This window comes from Callorhinus ursinus, unplaced genomic scaffold (genome assembly GCF_003265705.2).
Source record: "Callorhinus ursinus isolate GAN/ISIS: 27379988/994484 unplaced genomic scaffold, GSC_fseal_2.0 scaffold10, whole genome shotgun sequence".
In the NCBI taxonomy this organism is placed as follows: domain Eukaryota; kingdom Metazoa; phylum Chordata; class Mammalia; order Carnivora; family Otariidae; genus Callorhinus; species Callorhinus ursinus.
Window position 1 is genome coordinate 9,216,330 of NW_027397072.1, and position 18,967 is coordinate 9,235,296.

The 18,967-nt window shown below is 49.9% G+C and overlaps 1 protein-coding gene across 3 annotated transcripts in view; it reads left to right on the forward strand.

Moving 5' to 3' along the window:
* Positions 1–18,967, forward strand: part of LPIN1 (lipin 1) — a 96,431-nt gene that overhangs the window by 62,315 nt on the left and 15,149 nt on the right. For all 3 annotated transcript variants that reach the window (XM_025867757.2, XM_025867760.2, XM_073897009.1), the window contains 5 exons: positions 2,977–3,069; positions 6,161–6,240; positions 11,521–11,647; positions 12,772–12,920; positions 13,406–13,492. In XM_025867757.2, the coding sequence (XP_025723542.2) occupies positions 2,977–3,069; positions 6,161–6,240; positions 11,521–11,647; positions 12,772–12,920; positions 13,406–13,492 (536 nt within the window). The remainder of the gene's footprint in view (positions 1–2,976; positions 3,070–6,160; positions 6,241–11,520; positions 11,648–12,771; positions 12,921–13,405; positions 13,493–18,967) is intronic.

Below are 18,967 nucleotides of genomic sequence, written 5' to 3' on the forward strand. Positions count from 1 at the left end.
GGAGGTCAGAGCCCAGGGGTGGCGAGGGGACGAGAGAGAAGGGCTGGAGCCGATGGCAGTGTGGGTGCAGGGAGACAGAGCGTCAGATGTCAGCCAGGAAGCAAGCCCCGGGCCTCACTGGCCAAGGAGGGGAGAGCGCGGGGCCGGCAGTCCCTAGCCGCACGAGAGGGCAGGTGGTGGCCGTGGGAAGAGGCAGGGTTAGAAGGGCAGGCGGGCCGCTGTAGCCCCCCCCGTGCTGTCGTGCTCCCCCGAGGTCTCCCCGGACACTCGGCCTGGAATTGTTCAGTTTTTCCACCTTCTATCTTCCTACTGGATTATACATTCTTTCTGCTGCAAAGACCACGTCTTAACCTTGTCTCCCTCATCCGCTCAGCAAGAGCTTCGTGCGGTTTGGATATTGTAGCCATCAGATAGTTGTGATATCCGAGGTTGATATCCGAGGTTCTTGAAAGTCTGCTCTGACTTTGTTGGGCCCATGCTCACGTCTTCCTTGCGCGTGTGCGTGTGCGCATGTGCGGGCTGCGGCCGGGGGGGTGGGGGTTGCGTGTGTGTGCTTGGATGTGCACGTACCTGTGTGGGTAGCGTTTGGGGTTTGGAGATTGTGACCTCCTCTGTGGTGGTACTTTATCTGAGGTCTTGTTTTCCTCCCTGGTTTTGTTTTGTCTCTGCTGGCTTCCCTGTCCCCTCATGGTATTCATGGCCCAGGATAAATTATTATGTTACATTTCTCAGCTCTTAACAAATCAAAGGAAAAAGACCAATGCAATAGAAATATCCTTTAACTTAAAGGGGTTTAGCTCACAAAAGATGTGTGCATGGCTCCTAAGCTGAGGCTTTGTGATATCCTTTACAAGCTGTCAGTAAGTCCTTGACTCTGCTTATGGTGTTTCTTAATGTAGAATTAGTTTTATATGTAGAATTTGTCCATCCTTTAAGGCTGTTGGGTCTTGTATCACACTTAGAATGGCCCTGCTTCCCCATTTCTGAAACTTGTGAAAATATGCTAGCTTTCCCCCTGGTACTTTCTTTTTCTTCTTTTTTCTTTTTTATATAGGTTCCCTGCCTAGCGTGGAGCCCAATGCGGGGCTTGAACTCACGATCCTGAGATCAAAACTTGAGCTGAGATCAAGAGTCAGATGCTTAACCCCCTGAGCCACCCAGGCGCGCTCCCCTAGTACTTTCTTAAATCTCTGATCTGTCTAGGTTTTATTTTGTGAGTGAGTGAGGTATCAGGAACCAAATCAGTTCTTTCCCAGCTGGTTACTGAATCATGATGCTTTGTAGGAAACAGAATGACTATGGGTAGCTTGAATAATAAGGGTTTGTTCTCTGACATAGTAAGAATCTTTGAGGTTGGTAGTTTCAGGGTTAGCTTCTCCGTGATTGTCTTGGCTTTCCCTTTATGATCACAAGGTGGCTGTCCCCCACATCATCCTCTCCAACAGCCACACCCCAAATAGGAAGGATGAGACAGACTTCTCACATTTCATTGGCTACAACTTGGTCACATGATCACCTCCAACTGGCAAAACAGTAGAATGAACGTGAATGGCGTAGATGAAGCGAGGTCCAAACATATTGCACCTGATTCCTAAACAGAGTTTTGGATATGTTGGCAGGAAAGAAAGGGGATGATGTGCCCAGGGAGGCAAGTACCCGGGCCTGGCATAGCTACCTAATTATCTGAGTACCTTTTGTTAGATAACTCTTTTCCCCACTGATAGGCGGTTATAGCTACAGTGTGTATGCTATTTCTTCATGAATTTAGATTCATTTCTGGACTTTGTCTTCTGTTCCATGTATATGTTTACTCATGTACCAACATGCATTCTTATAATTACGATAGCTTTTCAATATATTTTAATATCTAGTAAGACTCATACCTACCTAATAATACCCTTCTGTCTGTGAGTTTTCTTGGCTATTTTTATTTGTTTTATAAATGAACTTTAGAATCGCTTTGTCTAGGTATGAAAATAATCCTAACTAGTTTTTTTTCCTTTAACTGGGGTTTTGTTACATTTATGGATGAATTTAGGACGAATAGGGTAATCGACATCTGTACACGTTATCCTCTTTATGAATAGGTTACTCATGGTTTTCTTTTCCGTGTACTCAGTTTCTTTTGTATCAAATAGGGGCTTTTAAATGATAACAAGAAGCACAATAGGTGAAATATGTGAATTTTTTTCTCTCTCACTTAACCTGAAGCCTGTTTGGTCAAAAGATGTAAATTGTTCTTTCGTTACTAGCGGGGGTGGGTGTCCGTTCCCTGATAGTTCTGTGAACCAAGGAAGGGAGAGGAGATACTGTTTACCTGGTGCTGGAATTCGCCTCAAGATAGACATTTTCTTCTTCGGAAATTTTCTTTTAGAAAATTATTAATTAATATTTAATCTTCCCCCATTAAACTTTGATTTCTTTAGGGCGTGGGTATGAGTTTTCTTTTTAATACTTGAGGTTTTGACCCAAATGCATCTACTAAGGTTCAGTTTGTCCCAATTTGGCGGTTTACATTTACTAAAGAGATCCTGTACATTTTACTCTTTGTTTAAAACCATTTTACCCTCTACTCCATGTTAATCATTTCATTTTTTTCTTTTATAATCATCATACTGAGAGTAACAGTAGTTTAACCAGTAAATCACTTTAATTTGAAAACCTCTGGTCTTAACTAATCACTAATGATTTTCAATGCTTTCTTTTTCTGTTGTTGTCGTGTTGTATTTTATTTGTTGTTTGTTTATTCCTTTAACATCTTCTTAAGTCTTCATGCTTAAGTTATCTTCATGTGGTTTTGGACGCCATTAGGTTTTGCTTCTCGAAAATTTTTAGTCCACAAATAGTATGTTGTGTTTTCTCTGATTTTTTTTTTTTTAATCTTACTTTAATTTGCGCGTGTGTGTCTTTTGGTTTGATGTGCTAAGTTGATCTTTTTTTGGTTCCATTATTTATGTTACCATCCATTTAAAACAGGCCACTGTGGAATCTATCATGAGGGATAAGATGCCCAGAAAGGGAGGAAGATGGTGGTTTTCATGGAGGGGAAGAAATACCACAATCAAAGAGGTAAGCATGGAAAACAAAAGGGTGTTTCTACTTAGCTCAGCCAGTTTGGGGGTTTGTGTAGTGGAGTGTGTTTTCATGCTTGTATGTCAGAGAAATAAGCACAAGCCATAATGCTGAGTTTTCACGAGCTAGCTCTGCGTTGAAGCAGGGAAAGGCATCCCAGAATGTAGGGAAGGTACAGAGGAAGGGGAGGTGTGGGTTTACCTCCCGACCCTGTTACCTGGCTGGGAGCCCATGGCCAAGTCACCGCCTCTTTGGAATTTCTTCATCTGTCGAAAGAAGGGATTCAATCTGATAGTTTAATTTTCTTTTTTAAGTTAAGTATCTTCTTGCTGCTTGTGAGTATAACTGTAATGAGGCAATACTTAGAGTGGTAGACTAATTCTCATCAGTCCTTTCACTTAAATGGTGTGTCTAAATATGCATGACTTTGGTGTCCCTTTACATAAATGCCTGTACTTTTTTCCAGGTCTCTGTCAGCCTCTTCACCTATTTCTTGAAGCACTTTCCTTGCTTGACTTCCATGCCCCTGTGTTCGCCTGGCATTCTTCCTCCCAAGGCTGGCCCCACTCTGGCTCTGCCCCCACAGGGGGGTCGTTGGGCGTTGTCCTAGGGTCTTATCTTCTGCTTGGACCACCTACCTTTCCCTAGGCAACCCCACTCACCCATGTTTGATTTCCAAACCATTCTTTTGTATTTCCTGTCCGTTTATCAAGCAGCCAGCACTGTGGACATCTCCATGTGAATACTTCAAGACACTTCGAACTGGGTCGTTTCCAAGATTGAACTCACGGTTTTCTCGTGAATTCTTCCTTTGTTGGACCATAGTCAGAAAATGGTGCCAGTGTCCCTCCGCGGGCTAGACCCTTCCTTTTTCCTCATTTCTCACATTCGGTTCATCACCACGCCCTATCAATTTACCATCTTAAATATTTCTCAGACGTATCCATCTCTCTCCAGTTCCACTCCCCCACATGTAGGCTAGCACCGTCTGTCCCAGGATTGCTTCCGGTGGTCCACTGGTCTCTTCTTGCCCTCTCCTTTTCAGCCTCTATAATGTAGTTGCATTAGTTGATGTAGGATACTGGTCCAATTTATGTTATTCCTTCCTTAGAAGCTTTTGGGTTCCCAGGGCTCTCCTAATTAGGACCGATATCCTTACCATGGTCCACTGTGTTTGTGTATCATAGCCCCTGCCTCCCTCTTTAGCCCTTTTTTGCCCTTCTACCCCCCGCCCCCCCCGTTTTAGCTTCCCTGGCTGAATGTGCACTCTACCCCAGGACTTTTGCATATGCCGTTTCCTCTGCCTGGTGTTCCTAGGACCCCTTTACCACCCCCTTCACTTAATTAACTCGCGTCTCAAAAGACTCTTTCTCAGCAGATTAGTCTGGGCTGCCGTTCTCTGTTCTCATAGTCCCGCCCGGGACTGCGGGAAACGCTTTCATACATTTTTGTCAGGTTTGTAATCGTACACATATTAGCGTGACTATTTGATTAACATCTCTTTCTCCTCCACATCCTAAACTCCAGGAAGGCAGAGACCATGTCTGGCTCTGATCCCTGAATATCCCTGGTGCCCATATTGGACACATAAGAGGGGTTTGGTGAACATTTGAGGGAATGCTGATTACTTCTGGCATATAGTGCAAGGAAACCCCAAGGACAGCAGTCAAGTTGGTTATTATAATACTGACAGAAACCCCAGTGAGCTCAATGTATTTATTGCATGAGTTCAAAGGGAAAAAGTCTGGTGGAAGGGTTTTGTCAAGATAACGTTCTTTCACATTTTCTTAGCATATCCAAGTTTTACCGATTACCCCGTTATCTTCAAGGGGTATAAACAAGTTGGACCAAACATCTGCTTTACTTGAGGTGACTTAAAACATAAAGGGCCTTTCTAGTTCCCTTACTAGAGAGTAGAATGTTCTAGAATTTAGGCAGAGGGCTATTTCCTATTTCAAAGGCCTGTTTATTGTAGGGTATTCACGTTGTCACCAGTTTGAATTAAGGGGAATGCCAGCATGAAGGAACAGTTATGAAATTAAATATTTCTTAAAAAAACTGAAATACATTTATTTCAGACAGATATATATATTTGAACTTGTCTAATAAAGAATTGTTGATAGTGGTGGCTAAGTTACCTCAATACATAGATTAAAAATTACTGAGTATATTGTCACATCAGTTATTTGTGTGCTTATCAAAAGCTAAAGAATGTTTGGAAATAGTTTGTGCTCATCCTGTGTTAAGATGGTCACACTGATATATTATTTATTTCACTCGTTTTCTTTACTAACATTGAAAACATTAACCTACCTCCTGACCAAATGATCCCAAGTGATGGGATTTAACTGCACATCCTTTGTCCTTGGGCAGTTCTGTTTGATGACTTCCCATGAAGTCTGTGGGGCCGGTGGGTGTCTTCTCCTCCCTGGCCTGCTGTGGGCCAGGCTCTGTGTGTGTGTGTGTGTGTGTGTGTGTGTGTGTGTGTGTGCGCGCGCGCACGCGCGCGCAGCTTCTCTGTGGTCCTCACAGCAGCGTTAGGAGATGGATGTTATCCCTGCCCCTGCTTCATAGGTGAGGAGACAAGGCTCTGGAAGGTTCCAGGACTTGCCCAGATCTCACAGAGTTTCAGAGCTCTTTCCAGTACACTGAAGGAGCATTTTCTATTAAGAGTGTGTGGTGTTGAGAAAGAGAGAAGGCGTCCACGTTTTCCCAAGCAAAATATGGCGTGAAAATATTTTTGAGCATTTCTATCAGCAATTAAAAGAAAATATTTTGAAAATATTCGGGTATCCAGGCAGCCCTTGATCAAGCATTTGCATAAGCTCCAGTGATTATGAAGTTTGGTTTGGTGCCACAAACACTTATGGAAAACAGACTCATTTCTGTCAAAAAAATTTTCTCAGCTTAATTGAACGCTTCCAAGCCAAAGGAATGACTGGGACCTGCCATGCCTGGGGCATGTAACGCTGGGGACGGCATTGGGGGCCCTGCCCCGGGCTTAGGGGAGCCCGTCGTGGGACCCCAGCAGTGTCGTGCAGGTCCTTCTCTTTGGTACCCCGTGACTCTTTCTTGTCTCCTTCTCCAGGAAAGTAAGCCGGAGCAGTGCTTGGCTGGAAAGAGCCACAGCACCGGGGAGCAGCCATCGGCGCTCAGCACGCCCACCAGGTACAGCACCAGTCCACGTGGGCTGTTGCGGCCCCTTTCTGCGTCCCAGGGCATGGCACGTGCCTGCCAGGTGCTGATGGGGTTCACCGAATATACAGGCAGACCTGGCTTGCAGCCCTGGCTCTGTGTTTGCTCAACGACCTGGAGCCATTTACCTCACGTGGTTTCCCGTGATCGATCGAATGGAGGCAGTTGCCCCCTTGGACGTCTACCTGGCAAAGTAAACGCGAGGCCTCAGTGAGGTCACGGAACTTGAGTGCTGCTCAGGGTCCTGGTGTGTGATGGCCCCCGACATACAGAATACAACGGCAGTTATGCTGCTGCTGCTGCTGACCATGACGACGACAAAATGAGCGTTAACGGCAGCGTGGAAATGAGTTTCTTTCTGAAGGAAATTGCCTTTCTCTATGGTTTCTATACTTACAGGGGCTTATGTTGATACTTTTCTAAGTATTGATATGGATTCATATGGACTTGGCGACTGATCAATACTATTAATGTTTTGTCTTCAGGTTAATCTGCTTGTACGGGATTTGAGGGTAACTCTGATCTGAGGGCAAAGCCTTCGCGCACTAGTTATGATGCTAATAATGTATATCATTGCCGAATGAGCTGATGTAGCACCTTTTACATATCACCTTACCTTTAGAGTATCCCTGTGCTTAAGCAAGCCAGGATTGCCTTCCTTATTTAGCCGGCAGAAAATACTAAGATGCATATCTTAATAATTTTTGTATCGTAGAGGCTAAGCCAATGCCTGACGCATAGTGGGCACCTCATGAGTATTATTGAGCTATTACTGAATTGGTAAGTTTTTCCCAACACACTGTTGATTCATAGGAGAGGCAGGCTCCGAGTGCACGTCCTCAGCCTCCTGGCCATAGCTCTGCCTTGTCAGCTATTTTAGTTCTAGAATCCTCTGCGGAAATAGAAACCCATAGAGGAGGAAGTAGGAAGAAATCTGGTTTCTTCATTGTTCTGTGTGTAGAAGAATGTGCAGGACCTTTTGAAGATGACTCCCTAAGAGGCCTCGCCAGCTCTCGGCTGGAGTATTACTGGGGGCACCCTTGCTGGTTCCCATGGGGGGGGGGCCCTGGCACTGCTGGTTCCCATGGGACCCTCTGCCTCTCTACACTGGAGAGGGAAGCGGGGTTGGCTTTTCAGTTTTTCGCCTTCCATCTCTGGCTCGTTCTCTGGAAAAGGGCGTTCAGGCATGGTTTTCTGGATACCTTCCCAACCTGGAATGTTGAGTGTGACTTTGCGGGAGCTCGGTAGGGAGAAGGAGGGTGTGTTCTAGACGGAGCGCAGGCTGCGGATGGGCTGTCCTGTGCGGGGACGTGCACAGCAGGCGGGCTGGAAGCCAATGGACTGTTGGTGGGGTCGTCGTTCACGCCCACGAGTGGGCAGCAGTCCGTAAGCAGAAGGCTTGGGAGTCAGGCGGACCTGGTTTGGAATCCTGGCTTTGGGGAAACTGGTTTCCGTATCTGAGCAGAGGAACAGGTGTGATGTTCATGTCCAGAGCAGCAGGGGAGGCAGCCCAGGAGAGAGGTAGCGCCGTGGGGGGGACGCGGGCAGAGGCCTCAGCCCACCTGTCCTGAGCATTTAAACCAGCAGTTTAGCTGCACTGGAAACGTCCTGCTGTCCTGGAATTCTTTTCAAGAACCCTGTCTGTCCTAGCCACAATTTCCAAACACGAGAGGCAGCATGAGCAGGACACAGAGCAGAGGCTTTGTCAGCTTTCTGTGTGAGCTTTGGTGAATTTGTCAGCCCCACGGTGTCTCCTCCTCCATCTGTAAAATGGGGCTAAGAATGATACCAACCCCACGTATATCAGCTGATTTAATTCTCATGGCATCTTCACGAGAAAGGAGACCAGAACGCAAAACCCCACAGGGCCACACAGGAGGGGTGCTTCCGGCAGCCACACAGGAGGCGGCTCTCGGGGGACCTGGCCCAAGGTTGAAAAGGCACAGAATGTGGGGCGCCTAGGTGGCTCAGTTAGTTAAGTGGCTGCCTCTAGATTTTGGCTCAGGTCATGATCTCAGGGTCCTGGGATCAAGCCCCGCATAGGACTCCAAGCTCAGCGGGACGCCTGCTTGAGATTCTCTCTCCCTCTCCTTCTGCCCCATCCCTTGTGTGCACACACTCTCTCTCTTTCTAGAATAAATAAATCAATCTTAAAAAAAAAAAAGGCACGGAAGGTGACAACAGCTGACAGTGTGGCACACAGCGGCATCTGCTACTGGTCGGGCCTCTCCCCTTGCCAGCAGCCACGTGGAGGACCAGGGAGGACCCTGGGGGGCTGGGGGTGGGGTGATGAGCAGCAAGACCCCAGGGCGGCTCCTCCCGAGCTGCGGCATCAGCCGGCGAGGTTCATCTGAAGCATCACCGATTTTCTTACCATCTGATACGATCCTCTTCAAATGTTGGCACAGATGCTATTCCCAGCCAACTAGAAATCATCCAGGACTGTTCACTGTTGCAAGTTAGTCACGCCGCACTTCTTATTAAACCTGGAAAGTGAAGCATTGACTCCTGTGAGAAGGAATTGAGATTTTGAAAGGTATTAACATAGAGTTCTTTGGAGAAATGGAAATCTTTTAATTTTTACTGGCATCTTAGACGCTGAGCCTCCCAATTGGATCCGTGCAGCCGATGGAGAGAAGGCGTTGGAGTGCTCTCCTAATTGACAGGCTTGATTGACAGAGCAGTCCCTGAAGTCTCCTAATTGAGCAAAATGCTTGTCACCACACAAATCATTAAAGTACTATTTGAAAAATGTGCACGGTGACAAGTGCTAAGTTAGATGTTGTTCACAGCTACTCTCTGAACACAGACTTTCAAGTGAGATGAGCCCTTTTGTTTGTTGGTTGCTTCTTGGCGGCGGTGTAAAGCGGGCACCAGCTCCCGAGCCCTCGCAAGCGTGGGGGCCGGGGCTTGGGCTCGGGCAGGGGGCCGGTTCTGTGCGGGGTGGCAGAGTCCTCAGATGCCGCATCCTTGCCCTAAGCTGGCTCTCCCAGCAGCCAAGTGTACGACTCCCGTTGCAGTGTTTGGGTCTGTTTTCCCTCAAACATGGCGTGCTGCACGGGGTTGGTGGGTTTCTTTTTTTTTTTTTTTTAAGCAGCAAATGGAAAGGAACAGTGATTCTGCCTTGCTTCCTCACCCTCTGAGCAGAGGCACACATCCGTGTGGTGTCATGAGAGCTTTGGTTCACATTTGGATCTCAGTTCGCTCCAGACTGGTTGGTCGGAGCCGAACCGTTTCCCGATTCAGTGAGGGACCTGCAGCCTGGTCTCTCTCTGGGTTCCCGCCTGGGCACATGTCTGGCCGGGTCGGCTCCAGGACTATGTCTTCCCCAACGGGAAATCTGTGGGTCATAGGTTCAGAAGAACCGGCATCGTTCGCTAGAGTCGGGCGGGGGGGGGGGGGAACCAGAAATTCTGTTGCTTTGGAACATGTCATTGTCCAGAGACGAGCGAGAGGCCCGGAGAGGAATTCTCCAGTCATGAGGACTTCAGTGAGTGGGGCTCATGTCTCCCAGTCTGGCTCTTTCTGTCTGTTACCTGCCTGTACCCTGAGTGTGTTGGTGGGTGTGATGCGGTTTGCTCCTCTACATTTTGAGATAAGGAAACCAGGGCAGAAAGGAGAGCAGTCTGTGAGGGTAACAAGCTGATTCCTGTGGGGTTCCAGCCTGGGCTTCTCAGGTTCTAACCCCCAGGCCGTTTTCACTGTACCTAGAAACACAGTGTCACGGGTTAGATTCATGTGCACGTAGCCCGGCCCTGCCATGTACCAAGCAGGACACTAGCCATCACGCTCTGTCCTTCTTCGTGGACACAGCGACCTGTCCCCATGGCTCACTCCCCACAGTCACCGTATCCTGATGGTGGCCGAGTCTGCTTTCCCATCAGAGCACGTATCCTGCTGTGTTGTGATGGTTTAGACAAAGCGCCTGGGGAGAGCAGGGGCCTGTCTGTCTGCCGTATCGACGGCGGCCGGCACAGCGCAACGAGCATGAGGTGGATGAGCTCCAGTCGGCCAGCCTGCAGCCCACAGTCTCCCTCTCGTGGGGCTGGGGCAGCAGGTGCTTAGGGAAGGGCCCCTCATTCTAGATGTGGAAAGAGGCCCGTCTCCTCTTAGAAATAGCAGAGAAGTGGGTGCTGTGTCCTCCCTCATGTCTCCCTAGTTTGGGATGGTCCTGGATTGTAGGGACTGCTCTGGAAGGAACACATGGGATGAGAAAGCAACAGGCTGCACGGGAAGCGGAAGGGCGGTGGGGGAGAATGGGAGGCTGGAGGAGGCCGGAAGACAAGGGGGTCTTGAGCATTGAGAGGTCAGAGCACATTGAGATAAAAAGATAAAACAGAGCTCCCACACGTGTCGGTCTTGCATAAAGGGATGTCCCGAGCAGGAAGCTTTGCAGGGAGGTGTGCACCTGAGGATGGGATGTGCCTGCCTGGGGCCGACTCAGCCCTTTCCACTCAGCCTTAACAGACACTTTGTAACTTTGTATAGTGGCAAGACATTTTTGAAGGTAATGGTCTCAGGGAGCAGAGCTGATGCTGCTGGGTTGGGGATTATGCTATAGCAGGATGTTGATTGAGGGAACAACCAATAGGCTTTATAAGAGCTGGTTAAAGAAAGAGAGCCTGCTTCCCACCTGCAACCCCCAGCCCTTCACCAAACGGAGAATTCTGGAAGAGTCGGGAGCATTGGCCCCGTGTGTTCTGCACAGGCAGATGACGTGCGTAGTCCTTGCCCGTGGGACAGCCTGCTCAGGGCTTCCGGAGGAGGACTGATACCTTCCTTGTCTTCACCTGGTAGGGAGTCCTACAGTTACTTAGTTTTTTGGAGATGGGTGTTTGGAGAGGTATAAACAGAACTGATCACTCAGGATGTGTAGAAATTTGGACTTCTTCTTGGCCTGCAGCCTTACACCCGGAACAGAAGAGAATGTTTACAGGCATCCTCCTTGGGAGGAGGGAGCTTAACCCTGTTTATCAGGAAGAAGCAGCGTCTTGGTTTAAAATAGAGTGATGATAGCTAGGAAATAGGGAAGTGAATGAGGAGCGGCAGCCCCAGATAAATAATGCAGGAGGCATATGAATGGGAGTTAGTGAGCATTCATTGATAAATGTAATGGCATATGGTAAATGACCACCCGAGAGACAGTACTCGGGAGAGACCCGATTGACTCTGTCATTGATTCTGGCCTAATGCATTTTTCATGGCTACCCAGATGCATTTCCTAATTGGTGATTACATCACTCTGTGTTCCAGAATAAAGCATGAATCATCCTCCAGTGATGAAGAGCACACAGCTGCCAAACCATCAAGTGCAAGCCACCTCCCTCTGTTGTCCAGTGTCAGCTACAGGAAGACCCTTCGGCTCACTTCAGAGCAACTGGTGTGTGTGTCGCTCCTCCCTCGCCGGGTTCACAGGCACTGGCCGTGGCGTGGCCACCCAGACTCAGCGGCCTGGTGGTCTGGGTGCCCCTCCTGCTCTCCAGCCCGGCCTCAGCCCCTGGCCAGGCCGACCCCACGGCCTCGCTTCCCCTTTGTCTTCCCTGGTGTAGCCCTGGAGCTTTCAAGTGTTGGAGGAGGGCAGCCTGAGGAAGCTAATTTATCCTTAGATGTAAATGACTGATAGACCCGAATCTCACAGGCTCTTTCCATTTTTAGAGAGATGTTTGTCGACTCAAGGGCATCTCCTAAATTGGGGGAAATCAAACACTTGTGCTGGGGTTTAGAGAGTTTCAGGTGGAAGGGGGCCATCATGGTCACAGTGTCCTCTTCTGTGGGGGTGTACCATCAGTTTTAGTCAGACCCTTCTTTCCCTGGACCTTGTTTCCCATGAACAGCCAGTGAGCAAGTATCCTCCCTCTTTTGCTTTTATCCTAAGAATGAGTGGGGGGCCAGGCTAAGCTGTGATGGTGTTCATGGGAAAGGGTCAGGCCAGACCCCCACTTAACGCCACCAGCACGTCCCTCAGCCTGGCAGCCTCTGTGCAGTTGTGTGGCACGTGGCTCAGGCCAGCGATGCTGGGGGCACCTGGAGTTAGGCAGCCAGCTGGCATGCACGAGGGGGTCCCCGCAATGAGATGCAAAACCGCCAAAAAGGTAATTTTGCTTTCCGGATCTGTTGTGAATTCCTTGGGTCTGCGGTTACTCAGGAAAACATGTTTCCGCACTTGGCCTTGTCTCCCCCGTTGTGGCCCTTCATGTTTATTCACGGAGTAGTAAGTGTGTCCTGTTCTGAAGGTGGGATTCCCGTGGCGAGCCTCCCAGCCTGTCATTCAACCCTGCAGGAAGAGGGTGAGCTTGCCTTACAGGGGGGGCCTGTGGGGAGAGCTGGGTTCAGGTGGCCCAAATCCTGGAAAGAACCATCCTCATCTGTAGGCAGAAGTATAATAGCGGCCCAGGGTCAGTGAGTTTACAAAATAGTACTAATCTAGCGTCTCATGGAATGGAATCCAAATAGCCCTCAGTCTGGGCCTTTCCCTCAAGTGGACACATGGCTCATCTTTTTCAGAAAAGCTTGAAGTTGAAGAACGGCCCCAACGACGTGGTGTTCAGCGTGACCACACAGTACCAAGGCACGTGTCGCTGCGAAGGCACCATCTATCTGTGGAACTGGGACGACAAAGTCATCATCTCAGACATCGATGGGACCATCACCAGGTAGGTCCGGCCGCCTCAGGGGCCATGGGCGAGTTCACCTTCCTGTAGGGCCCCGGGGCCTGGGTCCGGCATCTCCCATTCTCTGTGGTGCCGTGGGGCTCATGCAGTTCCGTTTCTGGTGCAGCTGTGGAATCTTCGATCTTTGCCCTAAACGGCCGTAGTTGGGGTGTGGTGCTTGTTTCCCAGATGTTGCTCATGTGGATGCTTCCCAGGAGCGTCTTTTCAGATGCCCTTTCCGCTTTGATTTAGCAAGTCACAGACTTGATGCGTGATCAGCGAGAAGGTGCCCTTTCGTGTGTTCATGTATCCCTCTGTGATCATTCTCCTCTGATTACTCTAGGTTTGCGCTTTCTCTCCAGCAAGTAAGTCATGGGTCTTGTTGGCATATCTTATGAGGTGTTTCTGGTACAGTGAATTGGAATGGGCTTTCTCCCCTGTTGTCATGCCCCTTTTATTCTATTTTTCTCATTTCTATCTTTATTTAGATCAGATACTCTTGGCCACATTCTGCCCACCCTGGGCAAGGATTGGACCCACCAGGGCATCGCTAAGCTGTACCATAAAGTGAGCCAGTAAGTACCGGGCGCCTGCCCCCATCTCCCGTGTGCTGTTGGTGCGTGCATGACACTCTGCCCGCGGAACCTTGACCTTGAACGTGACTTGCAAGAGGAATGCACCTCAGTCAAGCGGGGTCAGTGGGGGTGTGGAGGATTCTGAGAACACAGTGAGTGCTCATCCCGCCAACTCCCAAGTGTGAATTCAGTGCCAAGAGACAAGAAAGGAAGTGATAGGAGACTCCAAAGCTGTTGGCCGGACAAGGGTGGCGGCGTGAGGGGAGGGTTGAGATTCAGTTCCTACTGAGGACCCATCTCCTCAGATGAGGTGAGGTAATGGTCCTCGGATAGCTGCCCAGCCATGTAGTTTAGGCCGAAGAGGTGCAGATTCCAGGCAGGTTTTAGCTGCGGTGCTCATCTTGTCCGCCGGCCTGGCGGGTCCTCTGCTGTGTGGCCACAGCGCAGGACAGTGCCTGCTCTGTACCCTCTCACCGGCATGCCCAGGTGGGAGGGTAGATCTTAAATTGCTGTCCTGTGTCGGGCACGTGTTACTTCACTTACTAGCTTTTCAAAATTACTATAAGAATTAATATCATTAGTTCCCTCAGAACTGGTGGGTCCGCATTCCCTTAGTTGCTGACAGGAGGCAGGGCACCTTCAGCCCTGGTCTGTCTCTGAGGTCAGGGGCCGTCGGGGTCTCTCCCTCCCCGCACTGGCTCGTCACTTTCTCCATCTTTCTGTGGACTAGAGTCTCCTCATCCGCAAAAACTCTACCCCTAATGCTTTCTGTTCTGCAGCCACTTGGGCTGGAAGGTGCCTCAGGCCAGCGCAGGACAGCCCCTCCTTTCCCTGGCTGAGGAAGGTGAGGAATTACATAGTGGAGGTCAGGCCGGAAAACCGGGCCCATGATTCCCAAGCTGATGTGCTCACCTCTGGCCCACGTCGGTGACAGTTGGGGGGTGGGGGCTGGGCACTCAGAGCTATGCCCGTATTCTGTGAGCACGGATGAACGAAGCATACTTTCCTGCCCCTCGTTCATTCACTTACCCAGCATTTGTTGGGTGCCTGTTGTGTGCTCAGCCCAGTGACAGGTGCTTGGGATGTCACGAAGTGGACATGGTGTCTGGCCGCCTGGGCCTCACGCTGCAGTGGGGGTGGGGTGGCTGGGATGGGGCCTCGTACCCTGGTGGGACTGAGAGCGTCTGATCTCTTAGATGCCCTGCTCATTGGCTTGACCTCACTTTTCCAGATTTCCTCTTCAAAAAATTACAAAAGTAATACATGCTTCTTTAAAAAAATGAAGAGAAATAAGAAAAATGAGAGAGATTTGAGAGTAGAAAGGTTGTGTCTTCCTCTCGGCCCTACCGCCAGGCTAACCCACTCCCTGATGTGGAGCCGCCGTGAACAGTTTGGTTCTGTCTCGGTGTCCTTAAAATCCATTTCCGCTCTCCCCACGCCCCCCCGGACACCCACGCACGCCTCCATGATTTAGTAATATGTCTTTCTGTTTCATTACGTGTAAGATTTACCTCATTCTCCAGTGTGGCACATGCTGTATAATATGGATAAACTGTACTGTATCTAACTAGTCCTCTGTTGATGCATGGAGGAGGGAGTTTCCAGTTTCTTCACTAGGTCCAAGACTGATGTCCTAAGCACTTACATAGAGTGTTTATCATGTGTGATGAGCCTATAAATAAATAAAGAAGGCGCACACACGTAGGGAGGGTCTGCTGTCAAGTGGATTCCCAGAAGTAGAATTGATGGTCAGAGGATGAACGCATTTGAACTTCTGAACAATAGATCCAGATTGCCCTCTGCAAAGGTACACCCCATCTGCAGTCTTGTGGATGGTGTGTGTGCTGGTCCCTTTCCCCACAGCCTCACCGTGGCTGACCTCTCTCTCGTTGAGAAGGATTAATCCACTGAGGAGCTGCCTGGACTTGCACGACACTGAAGATTGCGTCTATTTTTAGCTGGAAGAAGCCCTCATGAGTCAGGATACCGAGAAGCTCACAGCCTGAATCATTTTGGGCTTTGGAACATAAATCTACTCCTTTTCTTACTGTACATTAAAAAAAGAAAAAAGGGCACAGTTGCATTTTTTTTTCTTCCCCAGAAAAGCTACCTCTTTGGGAAGTAAAGTAGGGTAGCTTACCAGAGAACACCTGAACATTCTTGACTTTGACCAATGGGCATACGGGGAGTGAGGTCTGTCAGTGAGGGTCTGTGATGAGTGCAGAATACTTCCTGCATTTTCAGTTCGGTTGAGAGGAAGGAGCTTGATGTTTATTCATCCACTGAGTTTGGTGTGTGTCCTCAGTGCACCCAGACAGGCCAGTGACGGTCAGAGTTTCCGGAGCGATCGGTGCAAACACGGTTTGGCCGTGGCCTTCAGGGGCCTGCACTGAGCGCCTCTGGGCGGAGGTGCAGGCTCCTTTCTCGGCCTTCTGCTAGGGTAGGCCCTTACTTCCCGACTTTCTCCCCAGACCTTCTTGCTGTAATCCAGGTCCACGCTTCGTTTTCCCATATTCCCACCTACACTCAAACAATGGCTTCTGCCTGCCATGCCTGTACCTCTGATTTTTGCCTCAGCATTTTTCAGCTTGTGATGCCCAGCGCAGACGCCATAGTCCTCACCATGCCTTCCCAGAGTTGGCAATCCCGGGCAGCTCTTACTTACCTCCTGACTGAGCTCTTTGTGGACGCCCAGGGCTCGGCCTGGCTTGTTGGGAGTGCTAGTGCAGGTGGGCTCACTGTGACGCTCCTGTGGCTGACTGTCGGTTCGAGGGAACCCCCATCCTGGCAGCGCCCCACATGCTTCCTCCTCCAGGGCCCTGGGCGGCCGCCACAGGACAGGGGCAGGGACTCAGGACTGGTCACGGTGTGGACTCCCTCTTCTCGTGAGTACAGGTCATTCGTTTCATGTCCTCCTGTGATTGCCCGCAGGCCTAGGTAGAGAGAGCTTTAGCATGCTGGAGTACTAAGAACGTGATGCTGTTAACTTCAGGATTTGGGGACTGATCACTCTGTCTTCATCCTGCTTTTTCTGAACTTAGGCTGCACTTAAATTTTAGGCACTGCAGTATTTATCTAATGGAAAAACCAGTCTTGCAGATAGCCTCTTGCCTGAAAACAACAGAGAATGAGGGCCATTTTATTTATTTTTTTTGCCAAATGTAATTACCTATTTGAATACAGTCAGCTGTGAGAAATTATCTTTAGGGCTGATTGTCACCTTGGTCATCGAGAGGGTAGAAAATAGCTTGCTTGGTTATTGATTAAAAAGAAGGGGTGCCTGGGTGGCTCAGTCGGTTAGGCGTCAGACTCTTGGTTTCAGCTCAGGTCATGATCTCAGGGTCGTGAGATCAAGCGCCGAGTCGGGCTCCGCGCTGAGCATGGAGCCTGCTTGAGATTCTCTCTCTCCCCCTGCCCCTCCCATGTCCTCACCTGCACTCTCTCGAAAAACAAAACAAAACAAAACAAAAAACCAACGATAACAAATACCAGTGGAAGACATGAAGCCCTCCCTCCCATTCAAATATATTTAGTAAGTACAAGGAAAGTAAGGGACTGTTTCCTAAAATATCTAGATCATTGAGCCAGTGGGTCTTTTGGGGGCCAACTCTGGACAATAATTGCTCTGATTTTGCACCTTACTGGGTGCATATTTTTTATATTGGTGTAACTAAAAATTGGTGTGGGTGCGACAACGTGGCGACAACGAATGCTGTGGCCTGAAGAGGGCGCCGTGTGAAGCCAGGATGCCGAAAGCGGAAATCCTCATTAGCCGACTCGGTAGGATCTCTTTTCTCCTGCCCATAGCGCTTGTGCTCTCCTCCACTCGAGGTCTTCTGAGGTGACTGGGGGGTCGGGGGGCCTGGGTTCTGAAGGTGACAGCCCTTAGCTCACCCTGGATGTGCAGACCTCGTCCCCACTCCCAGTTTTGGTTTCCTCATCTCTAAGATGGGAAAATTAGGCCTTGTGATCCCTGCCAGGCCAGAAGCTTGGTGCCGCGGGTCGCAGGCTTGCGGTCACCAGGCTGTGTGCTGTAGCGGGGTGAACTTTTCCAAGCCGGGCCTCCGGGAGAACCCCGGGACTGAGCAGACTCTGATTGCAAACCTGCGCACCAGGGGCTGTTGTGGGTGCAGTACGGGCTGCAGGCGCCCCTCTCCCAGGGAGCTCGGGGTCCTGTAGAAGCAGATAGCACCCCTGTCATGAGGCAGTGAGGGCGTCACGCGCTGAGATGCAGATTTCTCATACGGACGTGAGGGAGAAATTAATTCTGATCGGAGGGACGAGAACTCCAAGGTGGTTTCAAGGAGGAGGGGGCGCTCGAGCTGAGCCTTGCTGGGCGAGCAGGGTTTCAAGAGAAGCACACTTGTCATGGGAGGTGGGGCTGAGAGCTGAGCCTGTGCGTGGTGAACATGAAAGGGGGGCTCCAGGCAGGGGGCCTTGGAGGCCGGGCTGAGCACAAGTCTGAGTTTGGCATAGAGCCTTCCATCCTTAAGGGGGCGGGTGATTTTCCTTCCTCGAGGCCTGAATAGGGGCTACGGAGGTCCTTTTTTCTACAACAGTGCTCCCAACTGAGGGCGATTTTGGCCTCCAGGGACCCATGGCAATGTCTGGAGACGTTTCTGGTGGTCCCTCCTGGGGCGTGTCACGGACACCTAGCAGGTAGAGGCCGGGACTGCTGCCTAGATATCCCACAGTGTGGCATTGTTGGGGCTTCTGCCCTGCCCCCCAACAATTATTTATCCAGTCCAAGATGTCAGGAGTGGGGAACCTTCAGCCTAGAAGCTTATCTTGGCAAATAGCCCCAAAGATAATCTTTCCAAGCTACTTTAATATCGGCCTGGGCCAAGTGTTTTAAGAGAGATACAGAGGCTGGGACAGATGGAGAAACCGTTAGTTTGAAGCCTGGACGTGGAATGTTCTTCCTTTTTGGCTCTGGTATTTCCCCAAGCCCTGTTGAAGTTGCTGAGATATGAGAGGGTAAGTGTGATCCGTGTGTGTGTCGTAGTCCACGTTTGCTGTCGAGGGTAGGTTTCCCCACGTGTTCTTCTCTTCCCGAAGGGCAGGGCTGGGCCGGCCGCACGTGCATCCCGAGGCCACCCGGGCCCAGGGCCGGAGCGCCCGCTGGGGATGCGTTGACAGGAGGAGCGCATCCTGCCCTTCTGAGTGCGGCGTCTGACCCCAAGCGGCTCACTCGAGAGTGAGCTTTGGTGACTTGGTGCCGTTGAGCATTTGATGGGATCACAGACGGCTTTCATGGGGGTGAAGGCTCTGCTACCAACAAGCATTAACATCCCCCCTGCCCCACACTGGACGTCTTCAAGCTGATTTTCCAGCCAAGTTTAGTAACAGCCTTTGAACAAAGCAGAATACTTGCATGGTGAGAACAAGGCAGTGGCCTGATCAGACCATGAAATGTATTTGAAAATCAAGTTTTGAATAAAATTAGCATCTCAAGCCCCTGCAGGTGGCAGCTTT